The 21,303-nt window shown below is 35.7% G+C and overlaps 1 protein-coding gene across 4 annotated transcripts in view; it reads right to left on the reverse strand.

The window, feature by feature from the left end:
- Nucleotides 1-247: 247 nt before the first annotated feature.
- Nucleotides 248-21,303, reverse strand: part of LOC145690583 (cytosolic beta-glucosidase-like) — a 67,862-nt gene continuing 46,806 nt past the window's right edge. For all 4 annotated transcript variants that reach the window (XM_081765639.1, XM_081765647.1, XM_081765621.1 and 1 more), the window contains exons 9-12: nt 19,022-19,161; nt 14,500-14,634; nt 3,331-3,437; nt 248-474 (exon numbers count right to left, since the gene is read on the reverse strand). In XM_081765639.1, coding sequence (XP_081621765.1) covers nt 345-474; nt 3,331-3,437; nt 14,500-14,634; nt 19,022-19,161 — 512 coding nt within the window. In that variant the 3' untranslated portion in view covers nt 248-344. The remainder of the gene's footprint in view (nt 475-3,330; nt 3,438-14,499; nt 14,635-19,021; nt 19,162-21,303) is intronic.

The following is a 21,303-nucleotide window of genomic DNA, read 5'->3' on the forward strand; positions in this document are numbered from 1 at the left end:
GTTGGTGCAGCAGGACAATACTTCCTGCAATCTGTCTCGTGTCATCCAAGAACAATTCCGTAATTTTAAAGGTATTGAACTATTACTGCATTCAATGTACAGTCTTGACCTTACACCTCTAGATGTCCATATATAAATAAATAAATAAAACAATTACAATAAATAAAAGTATTACTGTAGCTTTACAGTAGACAATATATTTGTCTTACTTGTAGCTAATGAATAGGAAATAGGGGAAATAATACACTTCTTCCTTCTGTAAAACAGATATACTTCTGCATACATAATTTTTATTCTAACAGAGACTACAGACATCTTTTAAATCTTGATAAAAACAAATTTCTTCAAGAACCACTTTCCGCTTTTAGAAAGCCATTATTACGTATCACTTCTCGGTAGAATTTTGCCGAATCCTTTTCTGATCTCGGTCTCTCTGGGTGACCAAAATCCACTGCATGAAGACCATATCTCATCCTAGAGAGTAGGAGACAGAGAGAAATTTAAAACATGCAACAAATGGCTAATTTCACTCTTCACAATAAAATGTAGCACTCTTCTGACTTAGGGACTTAAAATTTAATACATTCTGTTTAATAAGAAGTAACAATTTGTTTTGTTGTAGAAAAATAAAATCTACAGGATAACCCACCTTTGATGTCGAGGTTAGGATCTCACATTAAGCTATATGCCGACAATTCATACATACAGGCTGTACAATTTATCTTGACCATCCGCTATAACGGAGAAACCAAAAGAGGGGAAAAAAGCGATACTTCGCACAAAGCAGCTATAAGGAGGAGGACATCTTTGCACGTATTAAACAGAAACACCCAACAAACAGTGTTGTCAACACAATATAAAGTTTTTTTTTTTCAAATGGCACTACGTCAGATTATTACATATTTCAAATCAACATGTTAAACGAAAACTTAAATACCACATTTATTATTCAGTGTTGCAAATTAAGGATGTTATAGTATCACAAACATACAAAATTTGGAATCCTCTATCACATATACAGCACAACGGAGATGGACAGGACAATGCACATCGGAAGAACCTTAGCGTTTTATACTATGGCTATGGTATGACTTGTTTTGAATGAATAGCAACGAAGTTACAAGGGCTTGAATTTTTGTTTTCGAATATTTCGAATACCTGTTTAGGTAAGTATCATATCTAATTACTTGTGTGGTTAGCAATTGGCAAACAAATCATTTTGCCGTTTACAGTACTTCGATATCTTAAACTGTTCCAGAGATATCAAAAGCACTGATGAAGCTTGCAACACTGCTTAAATCATGTAATTGTGAAACCTTGTAATTACAGCTACTAAAAGTTATTTCTGCAATGCTAGAAAAGAGAAGGGAAACAACAATCATTCTAAATATTTTACAGAAAAACGTTTAATGAGATATATATATATATAGCCGACAATATCATTTACTCTTAAGCTGTAATTTGTGTTTAAATAAAACAATGTTCAAAGTTAATACATGGATGACAACAAGCTAAACAAAATGACCTGTTTGACGTTCAATTCGCAAACGTAGTTTTCGATTGCGAGTTTTAATTCTGCTAGAAAATATAGATTATATATTTATGTATTGTATATGCAAAAACAGACTGTTAACTAACAGATTGTGTCTGTAGTTGTGTTCTCCTAACGATGACACCCATACTCCTTACAATGACACATTATTATACCCAGGGGTAAAAGTGGATCTGAAAAGGTAGGGAGACGATAGGTAGCAGCATGGCGTCACTCCGTTCCCAATGCCTATCTTTGCCCATTGTATTTTTTTAAAACTGAAGGACGCCGTTCATATTTTTTCGAGGTTGGGGGATGGCGTCCCCATGTTCTCCTACACTTTTACCCCTGATTATATCCTTAACAATTACGTATATACTACTTTAACAACTGAAAAGTAAAGGTGACAAAAGCCAAGGAATTCATAAAAGAGATCACCTTAAATAATTGATAGGAGTAATATATTATCGGTACTCTGTGGAACCATTAAATTTTGGTAACATTTTAAAGTACAGTTTATTAAAAAAAAAAAACTGGCCACCCATCTCTCACTAAAACATCGTATTAGGCTTGCTATACACTATGAGATAAATCCTAGGAACTTCCTAGAGTCAAAATCTCAACGTGTATGGCATCAGATCGTATGTCATTTCCTATGTTCTGAACGATCGTATGAAATTTCTCTTGTTTAGAGGACTCTCTATTTCGGAAAGAAAATCCGTAAAATTTCGATTTAAGCGACATCAGGTGAGAGAAAGTGAAAACAAATTTGTTTTCTCCCCGCCAGTAAACATCCTATTTGCGTACTTATTAGTGCATACGTTTCTATATAATACAAAGTCAACGCTCTATCACAACAGATATGCAAGACAGAAGGCACTGGAAACCATTGCTGGCTGAGTATGTGTTTTGAGATCTGGCGCCTCTTCGGAGGATGTGAAACACGAAAAATCTCCATGGCACGTGTATGGCACAAAAGGGTAGGATTTCCTATGAGATATATATCGTAACATTTGTCCTAAGATAAATCCTAAGATATTTCCTAGAATTTATCTCATAGTGTATACGGGCCTTACTAACAAACACATAAGTTGTTCGCTATTTTGGCTTTGAAAAATGGATATTAAACAGTCTACAAAACTACACGTATTTACATTAATTCCTTTGATGGATAAAAGCACACAACTTTTCAAAGAGGAATGAATAAAAAGGGATTTTTTTTTGGAACAAATCTATACTATATAGACCCTATAAAGCATAAAATCGAAAAACGAAACAATAGAAATAGTTACCGAGAAATCTTACATCCAGCACAGATTATTGTTTCTTTTTATTATAGTAAACGACTGTCTTTAACATATGAATTGCACCAAATTTATTTACTGAATTATTTCCCGATCATTACATAACATAACAGAAGCCACACATAACCAGTCATATTTAAGATAGCAAATCTCTAAAACCGAACATCGGAATAAACAAACTGTTAGCAACCAACTAAATTCTTCTCTTCTTTTAACCTTTCTTCACCTTGAGATATGCCATGATCAACTATGACAAAGTTATTACCACTTTACTATCCTATTGTATCAATAACATTCCCCTGTACTTTAGCATACATACTTGTAAAGTTTTAGGATATAACATATTACAAATATATTTTTGTTCAACTCCTATGTCAGGGACAATAATTGTTGAACAGCCCTCATATGTAGAAGGCTAGTTTACATTTTTCTTTTTTTTAGCATGGCAATCAACGTGTGAAAAAATCATTATTTAAAATAGAGAGTCTAACTTACGTGTAACCAAAGTCCCATTCGAAATTGTCCAGCAGACTCCAGACGCAATAACCTTTTACGTTGCATCCGTCCAACTTTATTGCTTTCAACATTTCGTTCAAATAACCCTGGAAACAAAAATAAAACGTATTCGATGTAATATAGGTTGCACTTCTAACTATAAATAATATAATTAAAGGTGTATAAATTCCTGTACATGCAAATATTTATGGAATAATTAACGTGTGGATTTTGTTTCAGGGGAGGGGCTATGCACAACACGTGAATAAGCACTTATATTTTTCCTTTTGGGTGCCGACAAATTTTAATGAAGTTGTGCATATAACAAATTTATTTCGGGGGATGCCTTGAGCCCATTAGTCCTCCCCTAAATACGCCACTGGAATAGTGTTCCGATGTTTGGGAGGTTCAGACTCGGTGGTCTCTATGGATGCGCCCCTGAAAGGAACCGTATATTAAACAAACAAAATGGCTGCACGAAGATGTAAATCTGAGAGTATTCGTTCGCCAACTCAAGTTCAAACGAAAAATATCTGTGCTTGTGTATGGTAACGATAGTATTCCAAAAAGAGTATGCATATATTTTTTAGACTTCCACGTATGAAAGTCTAATAGAACGGCTATGTCCATTCGTCCGTCTGTCTGTTGACAAGTATAGAAAAAAAACCCGTAAGAGATATTGAGAAGCGGTTTTCTGCCATTGATTCAGCGTCCTAAGAATGGGTTCCATCTTCTCCCCTAACCATATATTCAAACTGAAAGAAGTTCAAATTACTTATTTCTGGTTTCAACGTTACGCTGAGAACGAAAACTGTAAGAAATAGCGGAAAACGTTTGCATATTTCTCCTTTATAACTCATAGCACATTCTTTGCATTTAATTCTATATACAACTCCTTCATCACTCAGTTGAATCTTTGTTTCTTTTCTTTTCTTTTTTTCCTTTTCAATGCATCTAACATTCTTCTACTCCCTTTTCTCGTATATGTCCTTACTGCTCCTTTTTTCAGTAAGTTCTTCAGGATTTCCATCTTTTCTCCTATGTTCTCTATTCCAAATACTTTTTCTTTTCTTCTTCTGTCTCTTCTCTCACTTTCTTCTCCCTTCTTCCCTCTTTTTTTTGCTATCCTTCTTCAATCCATTCTGTACTAATAAACTATTTAACTGCTCTATGCCTTCCTTTCTCTTCTCATCACTCTCGAAGAGGTAACAGGATATTAAAGCAGATAGCTAATTAAAAGTTTACGGTTCTCAAAGTGAAAGTTAAAATAACACACGTATGCCAATTAGGGGTGTTCGATAAGGCTGAGGACCTATCGAACTTCGGGACTGAAAATTTATCGAGTTGTCATCGGTTACTCGAAACCTTTCGAGTATTTGAAATTATCGAAGTTTCGGGTATTATCGAAATTTCGAGTATTATCGAAGTTTCGGGTATTATCGAAATTTCGAGTATTATCGAAGTTTCGGGTATTATCGAAATTTCGAGTACTAACGAAGTTTCGGGTATTATCGGAATTTCGAGTATTATCGAAGTTTCGGGTATTATCGAAATTTCGAGTATTATCGAAGTTTCGGGTATTATCGAAATTTCGAGTACTAACGAAGTTTCGGGTATTATCGGAATTTCGAGTATTATCGAAGTTTCGGGTATTATCGAAATTTCGAGTATTATCGAAGTTTCGGGTATTATCGGAATTTCGAGTATTATCGAAGTTTCGGGTATTATCGGAATTTCGAGTATTATCGAAGTTTCGGGTATTATCGAAATTTCGAGTATTATTGAAGTTTCGGGTATTGGGTGAAAGCAACGTGACGTACGTAACATGTTGACTTCCTTTTCTGACTTTCTTTGAGTGTAGCGGCCTTCATAATGAAGATATCGCTTTACTTCTTTTTTTATTGGACAGATAAGAAATGCAGCTTTAAGGTGGTATAAAATACACATCAACCAATTACCAAAAACAAATTACATAAATGTGCAAAACGTCGTGACGTACGCACAATGAAATGGACATTGAAGTCAGACATCGAGAAGAAAACGATAAATTCTGCTCTGCTGTTGCATGTGTATGCTCGAAGAAAATTTTGTGTATAGGTGACTACTGGTATGCTATTTCTGCATTGTAACCGGAGTTTTCTATGTATCGGTATCTTAGCAAAAAAATCATAACTAGCGTGACGTACGCACATATTTCGTGACGTACGTAACAGCGTGCACTTTGACTAGAAGAAACAATTGTGGAGTGGAGATTCAAAATTGAAAGTCTCGAAGAGAGATCGATTGGAAAGCCACAGAACAAATATAAGTTATTGATATTTGTTGATGATAACGCACAGTCATTTGGAAGTAGCAGACATCACAAAATTCAACATAGTGTGAAAAATATAAAAATGTGCATACAAATGTACAATGTGCATTTTAATCAATAATGTTCAAGTCCTTCAGGTACTCGTAGGCAAAAGTGTAGCGATCTCGTTTCTCACGGGGTTTTGAAAGAACTTTCTGGATGCGATTTCGTTCCACAGAATCAAAGTCATCTACATGTGGATGACAAAAGAATGTGTCTTTTCCCTGATCACTTTCACGCATGTATTTCACTCGGTGCATTCCATCACTTTCGACAGCAGTTACGTGTCCCACATGTTTTATGTCTCGGTCCGACTACATACACCACTGCAACATAACTTCCGATTTTGATGTCAACATTGTGGGAGGGAAGCAATTTGTCCCTGACACTTTGAGAAATATTTTTATCAGGTTCATCTCGATCTGAATATGTATCACTTCCACTGGAGCTGTAAATTGCAATGTGCAATTGGTTCGAGTTTTTCAAAATCGGCACTTGTGTTTCATATATCACAGCAACAAACCTTTTTTGCTGTAAGTTCACGTCCATGAAGTGTATAACAAAGGGAAAGTCGTAGTTGGCTGTGTCTTGATGCAATATAAAAAGATATTCAATTTGCTGGGTATTTTTGAGAGCGACGGAATGGAAATCCCTAGCGTTTTTCATTATTATTTTACCTTGAAGAACACGGAACCAAACTTCCCTTTTCACCTTTGCTCCCACGTCATCATGTGCCCATCTTCCATGATAGCTATCGTGAAAGTTCCACTCTGTTGGTACAATTTCATTTAGTAGCTTTAGAAAGACAATGGATTTCCGGTTCTTAAAATGATGGCTGGCTCTGTCTGTCCACAGGTGTATTTTTTAATGGGCAATTCCAGCAAAATCTTAAATTATTGAAGACGGCTACTTGGAAAGTACCATGGCTTTTCGTGTCAGATATTACTCCCTAACTTCGCTCTCCATTGCTGAATTATGCTACTGTGATGTAAATGGTGACAGTATAATCGGCTGTGTTTGACCAGTGGGCGGCCATAACTTCGTATTGATGTTTAATTGCGTAATTTTCTCCCCGAAGTCTGTCTTCAAAACCACTTCATCTATATTTTCATTTCTTCTTTGAAGGTGCTCAGCTCCTGGTTTTGTCTTCTTATGTTGTATATGTGACACCGATACACTAGTAACTGTTTCTCCATTTCTGTCACATATTGAAAGTTAAAATGAACAATTTCTAGGGTGCCCCTCTTCCACTGATAAACTTCAAACAAATTCCTCGCGATCTTCCGGTTCATACAACAGACCTTGGATGTATGTTTTACGTTTGTACATGTCATGCACTTATTCTTCATACATATCTCACTCTCTGTATCGCATACACTTCCCTCAAGAAACACGTTCTTTGTCATTGCTAGCTGGTTCCATTTCACTTTGGCGCCAATCATTTTTTGAATGTTCTCACAGTATGGACAAGCAAGACAAATGATCCTGCTTAGATACAGTAATGCATTCTTTGGGGCAAAGGTTTTGGAAACTAGTTTAACTCATAGATATATTTTTGCAAATTCGGTAATGAATAGCTTATGTGTCTTGCTGATGTAAAACATCACGAGTCTCTTTTGCATCTTTCCTTTTTCCATTCATTGCTGTACATGAAAACGGTATCCTTTTCCCAGGGAGCATTCGGAATATATTGTCACTCTTGTAGAAATTAATTACGGTTGTTTCTTAGTACGATGCTTTTATATTGTTGTGTTTTCCTTTGTGCCACGCCAAACTGCTCCACTATTTTAACCACTCTGAGTTTTCTTCTAGGGCTATGTTAACGATGCAGCATTCTGATAGCTTATACTACATCCGGATAGGACAGATTCTTCTCGGTTCCTTTCGCTGCGGATTTCTGCATCCGTATTTTTGTCTGTCGACGCACTTTTTGCCTTCGATGCTGACATTGTATTTCGGTACTGCTGCATTCTATGCTTTTCTTTCTCACGATTTGCTGCTTTTTCTTCTTCACTTAACTTCTCTAGCGTTTTCCGTTGTGGACTTCTGGGGCTAACTGGTGCCATATTTATATATAGAAGTTGCAGAAAAGAAATGACGATGGTGCACTTTCAACACACACCATAACTGAAATCAACGCTAAGACAATCCTGTCTCTAATGAACAAGCAGCAGTCGATGCAGTGCTGCCATTTGTACTAACAATACTACTCGATTCAGGAACAATTAATACATATTGTTTCCACTGCTAAAGATGGCTAGTATCAGGCATGACTTGACATTATTTGCGTGACGTACGTAACAAATACCGCTATGTTACGTACGTCACGCATTCAGTTCGTTGGTCACGTACTTTATTGTCTAACCAGATGTCACAAACGTTTGCGTTAAATTCCTACTGTTAGAAGGTATGATCTATTTGAACAATTTAACGAATGAAAGTTGTCCACGTGCTTTTCATTGTACAGGATAAACTTAACCCCCTTTTCCGTGACGTACGTAACATAACACCAAGGGGCTTCTCGATTTCACTGCTACTAGCGATGCCTACCCACATAGAGCTGATAATTTATGTTTTGGCCTGGAAGGTAACGTTCCATAGACGACATTTCTATGAAGAATGGTGAAAGTATTGCACAGATGCTCAGTGGTACAATAACTAAACTATGCACTTCCCTTTCATTTCACAACAGCACATTAATACACTTTCTGTTACAAACAAGCTGATTACTTTACAATAAACAACAATTTCATGACAAATTCTGCAAACCTTGTAACTACACTTCATTCTCTTTCTATTGATGTATAGCATGTTATGGTGGAAGCATTTTGGTTTTTGCCCTTCAATGTCCTGAATTGTTTGCTTTTACCCTATTATCAAAAGTAGTGATGGACAGTTCGGTTCCTTCACCTCTTCAATGATTCCTTCTTGCAGCCAAACTAGTCAAACAACATTTTTCATCTAAGTTATTGCAAAGTTGTATTTGTGAGGAGATAGGAAAGCGTGCAGAAAGGGATTGCTTTTTAGTCCCCCCCCCCCCACACACAGAAAGCGTTCATTTTTCCCTGAATTTTATCTCTTGTTTGTTATTTGCTAACAGCTAGTGTATTAGTGTTGCCAGAGATACGGTCTTACACGTACAAATAGGGTAATTTGCTCTTCATACGATATAGTATACGCCCAACACCTCAACCATTTTAATCACGCACGGTGTTGCTAAAATATTATAGCAAAATTTTATTTTTAAGCCAAATGTGTTATCTTCTGTCGTGTTTGCTTTCTCTTAATGGCCACTACTTCACACATTGCTGCAATCAGATATAATGATGCTTTGGGCGCAAACTCCCCCTTTAGCCTGTCAGCAAAATAAATGTTAGTCAAATCAGTGGTGATTTCGTGGGTTGTTCAGGAGGAATATTTGCCCACAAACATATCTCTGATCATGTTCACCGTGGTTTACCAGTATTTTTGCTACTTTCACCCTCCGTGTATTCAAAATCTCCCAGGGTAGGATTACCATAATTTCTGGATATTTTTAAGAATGATGTGTGTTTATTGAGAAGTTAAGAAAAGTCTAATCTTAACTTCCTAAAATGCTTATGATCATTTTCTATACTTAAAATATATTTTTTATATTATTGTCCTTATTATTTTCCTGAGTAAAGTATTCTTGCGAAGAACACCTTATCGTTATTGATTTTTTCATAAATATCAGCACAAGACAGAATTGCAAGCCAAGCACTTGACCAAACACAGCGAAATTTCCCAGTCTTCCATTTTCCCTAAAATTTCGGGCATTAGTTAATCCCAGACAATTTTCCGGATCGGGCTTGAATCTAGGACGTATGATAAGACTACGCGGAGGAAACCTTGAAAGCATCACTAAGTTTAATGAAGGTGAAAAACGGAAATAAATCTATTTCCTCGGCAGTGAATATACAGTGTAGCATATGTTCTATACAGTTGGTTTGTACATTATGATGAATCCACACACTAGCGGATCCAGAAGCGTCGTTTGGTGGAGGCAGATTGCTTCCTGGACGAATAATGTAGGTTTTAAAAACGTAAGACTTTTGCATCAATTTAGAATAACGTGTGCATTATTTTATATAGAGTGTTTCAAACAACACTGCCAACGTTTGGGTTGTCACATTACCTAATTTTAGCGGATACCACCAGATGTTCAGATCTTATATTCGTCCCCGCTTAATCATCTCTTAATCACGAAAACCCACCCGCTTTTTTGGATTGGAGAAAAATCTAAGACGACTTTGTTGATAAAGTGTTGTTATATTCACGTAAACCGCTACATTTTTGTGTCAATCTCAATCGCGAATGGACAGATGACAGAAACAAGATGAACGCAAAAACTGTCAAATTATTACTACTGGTTTTGTACAATATGAAAGACGAATCATGCGTAGAATTTTATGATAAGATTTTATGCCATCGAGATTTTTTAAAGGAAGTTAAAGGGAATGAAAAATGTAAAAAAATTGGCATAATCATACACATTTTGGTTCAACCCATGAATACTAATGTATGATCTCATGGGTGCGTATTTCTTTGATAACATTCTGTCTAGCTCAACTGAACACGTCTATATTGTTACGTAATCTATATGTTCAACTAGTCTTTATATATTCAGAAATGATTGCAAATTGAACCTACGGATCCTTAGCATATTGTTTAGATTAGATTCATTATTAGTATTTTTTCTTTAAAATGTTTATACTGTATTTCATATATGTTGAAACTGTGGTTTTTTCGTATGTTAGTATGACTTCAAGTAGAAATCTTTGAAAATGATAAGAAATTTTATAAGAGATGGACCAAGACTCTTAAATATGTTTTAGCTTTCTTACGATAAAAGTTTAGAAATTATTTTGTATTCTTTAGAGAGAAACCGTATGAACAACCTGCCATATATCGCTTGCTTTTTTTTTTTTTTTTTTTTTTTAAACTTGTCTTACAGAAATCCTGATTAGAGATATCTTACTGTAATACTTACCTAATACTTACTTTACAATTCGAGACTCACATTTGTTGAACTTAATAAAACATTAAAGGCAAAAACTAAATTTTCTTTACTTTAGTTTTGTTAGAAAAGTACATTGGAAGTGTCACTTAACAAAGAAATCACTAAAAAAAATGGCCAGAAGGATCGTCAGTATTTCTAATACACAAATTCACATCAGTACTTACGGTTTAGAATCCCCCGCTTTTCGAATTTTCAAAATATGGCAACCCTATCCTGAGACCAAGATGAAACAAAAGTATAGACCAACCTGGGTGCACAAATGCTTCCTTTTGGAGTTATAGGCTGCCGAAAACATGAATAAATGAACTTTATAGGTCCATAGCTCCAATACTATAGGATCTACCGTAGTCCGGTCAAGATTTTATTTAGGAACTAGTATGTGCCCTAGCAGAGAAAACTAATACATGGAAGTGCGTCGGGACCGTAATACGGCAAATTGTGGAGGCTGTTAAAATATTAAATAATACTTTTGATAAAGTGGATACTTTCAAATATTTAGGATCAATATTAACAGACGAAAATCATATTCACGAAGAAATTAAATGTCGACTAAAAGCAGGGAATTCGTGTTACTATTCGTTTCAAAATCTCTTGTCGTCGCGAATTCTGTCGAGGAATTTGAAGCTTAAAATATATAAAACGATAATCATGCCTGTTGTTCTGTATGGTTGCGAAACATGGTCGCTTACTCTGAGGGAAGAACATAGACTGAAAGTATTTGAGAACAGGATCCTGAGAAGAATATTCGGACCCAAGAGGAACGAGAATGGGGAATGGCGGAAGCTTCATAACGAGGAACTACATAGTTTATACGGTTTACCCAACATTGTTAGGATCGTCAAGTCTAGGAGGCTTAGGTGGGCAGGTCATGTAGCTAGAATGGAAGAAAGTAAAAACGCTTTCAAAGTCTTGACTGGTAGACCCATAGGAAAACGACCATTAGGAAGACCTAGGCGCAGATGGGAGGATAATATTAAGATGGATCTCGCAGAGATAGGAATACAAAGTAGAAACTGGATCCAATTAGCTAAGGATAGAAGTCAGTGGAGAGCTTTTGTGAACGCGGCACTGAACCTCCGGGTTCCATAGGCCATAGAGTTAGTTAGTTAGTATGTGCCCTATCCAAATATCCGAGTTTCAGAATGATCCGAATATCCCACATGATCTTTTCGCTGACATTTTCACTACAGTAACTTAAACACACTTTCCAGCACCGTTTCAGCTTGAATTAGCAGTATAACCTTGTTTCCCATAGAGAAATCTGATTACAAGCGAAGTGCAATGTAATCGTAATCGGTTTTAAAGACATTGGCTTCTTGTTTCGGAAAAGAAGGAAACAGTGATAAGTAGTCTATTGTATGCAGGACACGACAGGAGAGATAGGGTCTAATATTTCTTTCAACAACTGCAAAGCAAGTAACTGCACGACCATCCTTCTTTGAAAGTCTGTTTGGAACAATATACGAAGCAGCTGAGAGAACTCTTGAGGAAATAATGTTTTCTATTTTTTCTTAAGAAGTGATCGGAAGTTATTTTAATTTGATATGGAAATTGAATCAGAGCCATCGAAATGTGTCAGAGGATGTGCGTTTTTCTCCCCTTTCCCCTTCATCCCTTTTGTCCCTCCCTGGTTCGATCCCCGACCAAGTAAGTTTGTGGTGGACAACATCGTGTCCGTGGGTTTTCTCGGCGTACTACCGTTTCCTTCCACATTTCCATTCCACCAATTATTCCATCATCATTCACTTGCCTTAATCATACTTCTCTCTTAGCTTAACAGACATAATAGTAGGTCATTAAACTGGAAGATTTCACTTCATTTCATTTTCCTTTAGTCTTCGTTCTGTCATATGTAAAGTTCTCCCTTGTGCATAGCACCATGCCATGAGGGCATGTAGGGAGTATGCCCTCAGTCGTAGATGAATGTGGTGTTGTCGGCACCACGCTTCGACCGCATCCTCCCTCCCAGGTACGCATTGAATCTGAGGTTGGTAATGCCCAGAGCCGCACGGCATCTTATGCACAAAATCAAATATCGTAAAGTAACCAAGAGCAATAGATACCTGACATATGCATTTAGACCAATCATCTTTAAAATCGGACAATTCATTCGAAAGTTATCGTAGCTTTCACATGCCTACGCCCAAAGTAAGAACAAATACTTCAATTCGGGAAAAATCCCCTTGTGGTATGGCAACCAAAACAATAGGTGTCTGGTGAAAGCAAACGAGAGCATTTTAAAATGAGTTCCATCAAAATCGGACAATCCGTTCGAAAGTTATCGTCGGATGCCACATGCAAACAGGTAGACAGGACGGCCTGTAATAGGGAGCTTCGCATCCAAAATTCTCAAGGTTTTTTTCACGACAATCTCAAATACTCGAAGGCATTCGAGCGCCGGAGAGTAAATTTTCGAAACGGAAGTTTGATAAGTCTTCAGCCTTATCGACTTTCCTTACCTCTACCTATATCAGTAGCTATCTCTATACAGAACTTTAAATTAAACCCTCGAAATCATATTAAAATTATTTTTCTGCCTGCCCCGTTGTTGGCGCAATCTGCAAAGTGACTATTAGTAGACTAATGGTGTCTTGGATTCCAATTCCATTCAAGTGATGCATGTTCTCTTCCTCTTTCTCTCTTCTGACAGACTGCTTAAACCTTATACAGATCTGTGGGGGAGAAACTTTTCCTTCAATTCATTGCTAAGGAGAGAAGTTTTAAAATAAACATTTTGCATATATGTAATACATATTATATACAACTATGATAACCTCGAATTCATTGTTTCTTCCGAACACTCCAATAATCCCGAACTTATCAAAATATTCAAGCGACTCGACAAATGCGATCATATTGATATATTTCTGTATTAGCTGCTTTCAAACAATTCGAGACTCTCGAAGAGTTCGAGTGTCTCGAAGTTGTCTAATGTTTTTTACATTTCGAGAGTCTCGATCATTTCGGGAGTCTCGAACATTTCGGGAGTCCCGAACATTTCGAGAGTCTCGAACATTTCGGGAGTCCCGATCATTTTGAGAGTCTCGAACATTTCGGGAGTCTCGATCATTTCGAGAGTCTCGAACATTTCGGGAGTCTCGAAAGTTCGATAATTCGATAAAATTAAAATACTTTATCGATGAAACGGTTTTGAAATTTTATCGAATTGTTATCGATTACTCGATTATCGGAACAGCCCTAATGCCAATTAAAAGTTTAGCTTTTGAAGTGAGAGTTGTATCATTGGAATTTGCAAATACGTAATCAATTAAAACTTGTTAAAAATCAAACGACGGATTTTATTGGTTCCTAGATATGACCTCTCATTTTTTTTAAAGATTTATAAGCTGTAGTATTAGAAATTGTATTTCATAATGTGTCTGATGAAGACAAAGATACTTTGCCGAAACTGTAACACTATTATTTATTAGTTAATATATGCTTTGGTCAGAATTTGTCTTTTATTTTATACAAGGAATTCCAAATCTAGAATGAGTGGTATTCGAACAGAAGTAAATTTTTGAATCTTCTGAATTCTATAAATGTATTCTCTGCAGATAATAAAGAATGGTTATCTGATTGATTACAAACAAGGTCTTATCCCGATCAAACACTTTAGAATTTACCTGTTGGTAGGAACTGAAAAGAAAAACTGTAGCTCCTACTACCTTTAATTCTTTTAAAGTGTTTTAGGAAAAGTTAAAAATACAATGTAAAGATATTCAGAGTATAGGCTAATAAACTAATAAATGAAATATGAGAATTAGGCCTTATTTACCTTCAAATAGGTGACTCGATCATTGTCATGGATACCACCTCTATCGCCAAAACCATTTTCAGTTATGTATATCAGTGGATTATCATATCGCTTCTTAATCCAGTTAAGTAGTAAGCGGAATCCCCATGGATTTGTCTAAAATTAATTTATGAACAAGAAAATAAATTTAAGAAAAATAAAAATAATAAATCAACAAATATACATGAGTAAAATTTACTGCAATGATAATTCCTCAAAAAATATTAAACTGGAATAAAATAATTTTAAAAATGAGTATTTCAAAGTATGGGCGGAGGCGTGAGCATTTGCCACTCATTACTATTATGTGGCACAAAACTTGCTTTGGCTTTAGTGAAAAATTTGCTGAAACAGAAGTATTCGCAAACACTGGGGTAATGCCGAACACCCAAGTTTATGCTCAGGGAAGCTTGTTAGAAAACAGACGATTTTGCTGCACGCTAGATGAGAGACCTGGAAAAATGTAGCATAAATTTGGTGGCAGTCAGTAGAATGGATTGCCAGGAACAAGACTTTTTGTTATTTTTGTCGATTCACTTATAACGTTGATTCAACCAACAATGTGGGCAAGGTATGTTGGCTCTTATCTATATTGTTACAGATAAGGCTATATATTTCCCTATATTTGAACATTACTTCTTTGTAATCTTAGTAGCCTGAATTAAGTCAACAATTAGTTTCAACTATAATAATAAAATGACGTCTTATGGGGAGATGCCAGATAGAATGTTTGCCTTACCCCGGAGATTCGGGATTGCCCCATGGTGTGAAATAAATTATCAAACATTTTTAAATAGTTTTTTTTTAATTGAAAAGTAAGTAATAAATTAATGAAATTGGTTTGGGAAATAGACCATGTCTTGGTAATAAGCGGCATTAGAATATTTTGCCATATTTATTATATTTATTAGTAATGCCTGTAATTATAATTCTTATTAAAGATTTAAATATTAAATCACGGTATATTTTTAATGTAATTTAATGCATTTCACTTGTTTCGTAAAGGAAAGTTTAAAGTAAACAGTATGCTCGGGATTACCCCAACCACTGGGGCAATCCCAAACATAGGTACACTGATTTGTTGAAATATGTTACTTTTGACTTTCCTCTGCACTTTAGTAAACAGGAAAAACTCCAAGCTTTCTGTACACAAGAAATCTTAATTTTATCTCCAAAAACGAAAGAGGTATTTATAATCAATGCTTAAGTGCTCGTGAATACCCCGGTCTCCCCTATACTAAATATTGGAAGTGTAAGGCCCGCAACCAGAGGGGGGCTAAAGCGAGACTGGCCCCCCTAAATTTTTCATGTCCCCTCCAGACCTCAATACAAAATGCACAATTTAGATATTTGTAAGATAATTTTTTAATGGCTTGGCCCCTCCTAACATATTCATGGACCCCAAAGCTTTGTGGCTGGTTTCGAGCCTGCTCTGCAAGTGGTGTATCAACGGGCGGACGTTAGAAGGGTGTAGTCAAAACGTTTTTAGAAATGAAGAGATCGATCGAAGTAAGAATTATATATTTTTTAGACTGAGTCTAGTGTTATGCAGGAACGCATTTGGCGCTAGCTTAATTTTTGTAAAGTATATTTTTATTTACGTAAATTCATTGAGCGGAACAGGGCTCATAGCGAGTCACTTTTTTAAACTAAAATTTACTTTTTTTAAAGTTGGTCACTAAAAGTTACTTTTTTTTTCAAATTTGTCACTAAAAGTTACTTTTTTGAGAGGAAAAGTGACTTTTTCGTGTGATTTATGTTTCGCATTGGCAGTTTTCTAAGAAAAATATAAAAACAAATGGAAAAAGGCAGAAACTTGTTACTCATTACTCTTCTGAAAGCTTCAGTACTTGCTGCCACATGTGAAACAGTCAGCTTTATTCTCACTTCAGCTTCTATTCTTTCTAAAGCACAGTGGACGGTTGGTCAATGCTTAAGCTCTCAAAGTAAGGTTGAGAACATTTCTGTGGCTATTCTTTCTTCTATCATAATAATCTTTTAGTTTTCTCTCGTAATAGTTAATGCCCTGTTCAACGTTGTGTGTGTGTGTTTGTGTGGTTCATCATGTTCGTCTTGTGCTATGCTTCTTGTATGTTCTTCTTAAGAGTAGGTGATGAATTCGAATATTTCACGTTTTTGAGAACTCTTAATGAAAAGTTAAATATAATGTCTGGGATGCAGAAATTCGGAAATAGAACTGGTTCCACTTACGCAGAAGCTTTTTACATCTGCTAAGTCTGCTTACCGTAACTACAAAGCATACTTTGAAAACCTAAGAAAGGAGGAAGCTCAAAAAGAAGAAGTAAAGAAGAAACAAAAGAACAAACAAAGAGAGAGGTGTTGGAGAAATTGATAAAGGAAAAAAGAGGCATGATGAGATTTTGGTCACTTTTTCGTGTGCTTTTGGCCATTTTTGGTCACTTTTCAACTATTTACAAGAGATCAGACCACTATGAGCCCTGGGATTATTAAAATTAGGGTATATTAAAGAAGACAAAAAAGAAAGATACAACATATTTGTAAATTGAAAAAACTGAATTTCTGGAAAACAACTAAATCAATGAATAATTTCCTTATGAAAAATATTCAGAGCCAATAACGTAGCTAGGAAGGGGCAGGAACGGAGATTAAGAGATCAAATAATATTACAACAATTAACGTTAATAACAGGGTTAGAATATTAAAATAATGAAATTGGAACTATGTACAATATTAATTGCTAAACGAACGTGATTTCAGCATGGGACGAGGTAATTTTTCCCAATTAATATTTTGAAAAAAAAAATCACACACTAAAACTTGCTGGGGTGAATAAATTGAAATAATAGCAGAATTTTGCAAAATAATTAGACTACAATAATTCGTATGTAATCAATTCACATGTAACTACTGGGTAAAATAGTGGAGGTTAATTCCTAATAATAAATATGTGTGGTGTTATAAAAAAAGAGAGAACCCTTCCTTTTAGGGACACCTCTCATTTACGGACAAATAATCGGTTCCATCGATGTCCGTTTTGAGAGGTTTCACTGTATTACTTAGTTTAATAATAATAATAAATGCTCAAATGTGTGAACTTACTTTATTGAACCTACCACTGCGAAGAACTCTTATTTTATTATTATTATTATTATTATTATTATTATTATTATTATTATTATTATTATTAGTAGTAGTAGTAGTAGTAGTAGTAGTAGTAGTAGTAGTAGTAGTAGTAGTAGTAGTAGTAATAGTAGTAGTAGTAGTAGTAGTAGTTGTAGTATTGCAATAGTTACGTAACAAAATATACTATTTTCTTGTTTGAGTTTGTTTAAAAATTATATCACTATTCTGAGAGCACACCCCCCTTTTATTTTGAACACCCCCCCCAAGTAAACATTTCTGGCGTACTTACTGCTTTCCACTATTCTTGATCAGTGACGCCGCCAGCGAGAGGCAAATGCTCCCTTTCCCCCGATAGATACATAGTCTCCTCACACATGTTATATTGTAATGTAAATCAAATAATATAAAACTATAGCTGCCCGCCTTTCAAAAATATCGTTGCCTCTCCCTTTGTCTCCCATGAAAAATAATAATGCATTCTAATTAAAAAATATTGCCTTGTTTTGTGTCATAGAAAATATTAATTTAGTCATAATCGTGTATTGCATAAAAAACACTCAAACTAGATTGTAATTATGATTACTAGTGAGTCTACCAGCAAACCTTAGAAAAATACAATTATTCATAAGGACACAACTCAAGAACAAGTTTTCTCTTTTGAGAACAAAGGGCTAAAAAGAGGGAGAAGACCATAGAAATGGCAAAAGACTATCTGCTGCTTAACAACTCTTTCATTTGAGATGCTTTTACACACGGGCTGCACGCCAAAAGTTAAACGAGCTCTAACTTTTTCTGCGTAAGAAAAAGTACGGATGTAGGTCTATGCTATGGAAACCCCCATCCACCACCGTTTTCACAGGTGCTAACAAGACTAACAAAGAATTTTGTGATTACGTCCGTAAACGCACGGTAGTGTATGCTACGTTTAACACACATCTTTTTAGTGAGGCTGTGGTGACAGTCACATAAGTCGTGTTGCCACCATCAGCTAAATTTGCAAGTAGACGACACCAAAGCGGGCAAAAAGGGAAACTACTGGGAAGGCAGTTATGGTATTTATGCTCGCTTATTACACTTTATGCTACTTTTTAAATAACAAATAGCTCTTTTGTTTTACTTTCATGTATCTGGGGAGTGGCATGTCCCATCAACCGCCACTGTGTAATGTGCTTCGACCCCTGCGGAAAATCATGGCCTTTTCGATATAAACCATTGCTAATTTCACTAACTGTGTCTAAATACGGAAGTTGGCATTGCCCATTAATCAAACTGTTATTACTCTCTAAAACTACTCTGTATAGGGTCCATTATGTTTAGCAGTGCAGCTGTGTAAATAATGCAATAGTTCTATAACTAAGTAAATTTACAATGACTTTGAAACATAAAGATCTTAACTTACCTTAAGACATGGAGGCCAATGGAAATCAAATGTAATTTTTACACCAATATCATGTGCATATGATGGAATAGGTGCTTTTGGTTCTCCATTCTCTACTAGTTTTGTGTAATAATGATTCAAACCAAGGAAATCTGTGGCACCTAGAATTTTGGAAATTATTATTTTAAACAATGTCCGAGTCAAATGACTGAATGAGAAGTAACTTCGTAAGTACACTTGTATTGTCTTTCATCATTGATTTGAGGTGAACTATTGATTGAGCTTTAATTCTGGAATGCGAAGTCCTAAGTTCGATTCCATGTTAGTTTGTGATGATCAGATATCATGCGTGTACTTTCAGGTACTTCGAATTGCGGTAACTTAATCATTTCACATAAGTATGTCAGTATATGGTTTGCATGCGTACTTTTGGCGCGGAAGACATGGGTTCAGTTCCAGTTGGATCTCATGTGTACAGATCCCACTTTAAGCTGTAGGTCTCTGTCTCATACAGCGTCAATACTGAACAGGACATGAAACTCCAAATTAGCAACCATTTATTACTCTAGTTACTTTGTAAACTATCATTCAACTATCTGTTTCACTATGACTTTCCGCCTAACTGTTCAACTCCTACCAAGTGGCAGCGACTTTCATGAAAATACCAATTACCATGAGCAGTGGCGTATTTACGATTTTGTTTCGGGAGGGGCTTTGCTAACTTTCGGGGGGGGGCTTTGCCTGAAAATGTGAAAATTCTGCAAGATATTTCATATACTTTACTATAGTAAGATTTCGGGGGGGCTTAAGTCCGGAAGCCCCCCCCTAAATACGCCACTGACCATGAAGGTTATAAGTTTAAAATATCAATTGTGCCATCCCAAAATAGTTGACGAGATAAGCAATAGAAAAACAAATATTACATCTCTGTCTTTTTGATTCACAATCCTTTCTTAGAAGTTACATATACATTGGTGAAGATGGTAGGATAACTCTCCTCGATCGTAATCAAAGTATCTATGGTACTAACAATTCAGTTTTTTTTGTTTGTTTGTTTGTTTATTTGTTTGTTCATAATATGTAAACCAAGCAGTGTATGAAATTAAGAGAAACAATAATCTTTTTCCTCAAAGTACAGAATGATTATAAACGATTCATCGGACTTGGAAATGCTGTATAAAAAATGTATAACATATAATAACGAGTGGTACATGAAAATATACAGAAAATGTTAAAGTTTCAAACACACTGTTGCAAATCTTCGATGTGATTTCCTTTTCTTTCGCTACACATATATATGCGGTAATCTAGCTCGACCCACATGGGCTTTAGTCAGGGACGTAGCTAAAGGGAGGGGGTCACGGCGGCACCAGCCTCCCCAAATCTGGAAAATTATGTTTCAAATTGTTTTTATCCAACAATAAATGAAAAAAGTTAGCTACAATAAACTGAAATTATTCATACTTCTAAGCAGGGCCGGATCTAGAATCCTGCGAACTACGCGTTTGCGGGCGCCTTACAATTAGATTTAATAATTATTTACTAAATCACAATATGAGCAGCGAAAATAAACTATGAATTTTGGTGCCCCTTATCTAGATTTGGATTCATAGATAGAATCAAGCTGAAAGATAAATATTTGAGATCTGGAAACCGAAACGTGTGCTAATACCAAGATCGTAGCCGTTGTAATGCGAACGGAAGGTACTCGCACTTACTCTGCATGTACTTTGGGGAACACGAGAAACTTAAAAAAGATAAATATTCTTTTTTAGGGGTAAGTCGAACTTTAACATGACTTTTCATGAGTTGTGTTCGAATACGAAAACTGTAATGACGACTTCTTTGAAATAAATGCCTTTTCATTTTTAACAATAAAGTTAGGTACTTTCACATTGCGGAAAAAATAGCAAGGCACATTCCACTGATTAGAGTGCTGGTTCTTATGGAAGCTTTCACACTGAACCTGAAGATTTCCTCATGTGGATATCGGAATACCACAATTCACCTTGCTGAAAGACGTGGTTTATCAGGAGGTCGGCCAAGATTCTTTTGAACTTAGCCTGTAGATTGCTTCTGGTCTCAATTATTCCCATATAACAAGACTAACCATATATAAAGTTGGCTCGAAGTGAGTTAAAATATCACTAATTGACCTTAAGGGGATAATCGCGATTTAAATATTCGTAAATCAGAAGAGATGTGAAAGTTAAGCGTTAAAATAAATCCGAAAATTCCGGAATGAAGAGATTTATATTCAACCTAATGATAGCAATAAAACTCCTTATGTAATATTTTCAAAG

This window comes from Thermobia domestica, chromosome 1 (assembly GCF_964235325.1).
Source record: "Thermobia domestica chromosome 1, izTheDome1.hap1.1, whole genome shotgun sequence".
In the NCBI taxonomy this organism is placed as follows: Eukaryota; Metazoa; Arthropoda; class Insecta; order Zygentoma; family Lepismatidae; genus Thermobia; species Thermobia domestica.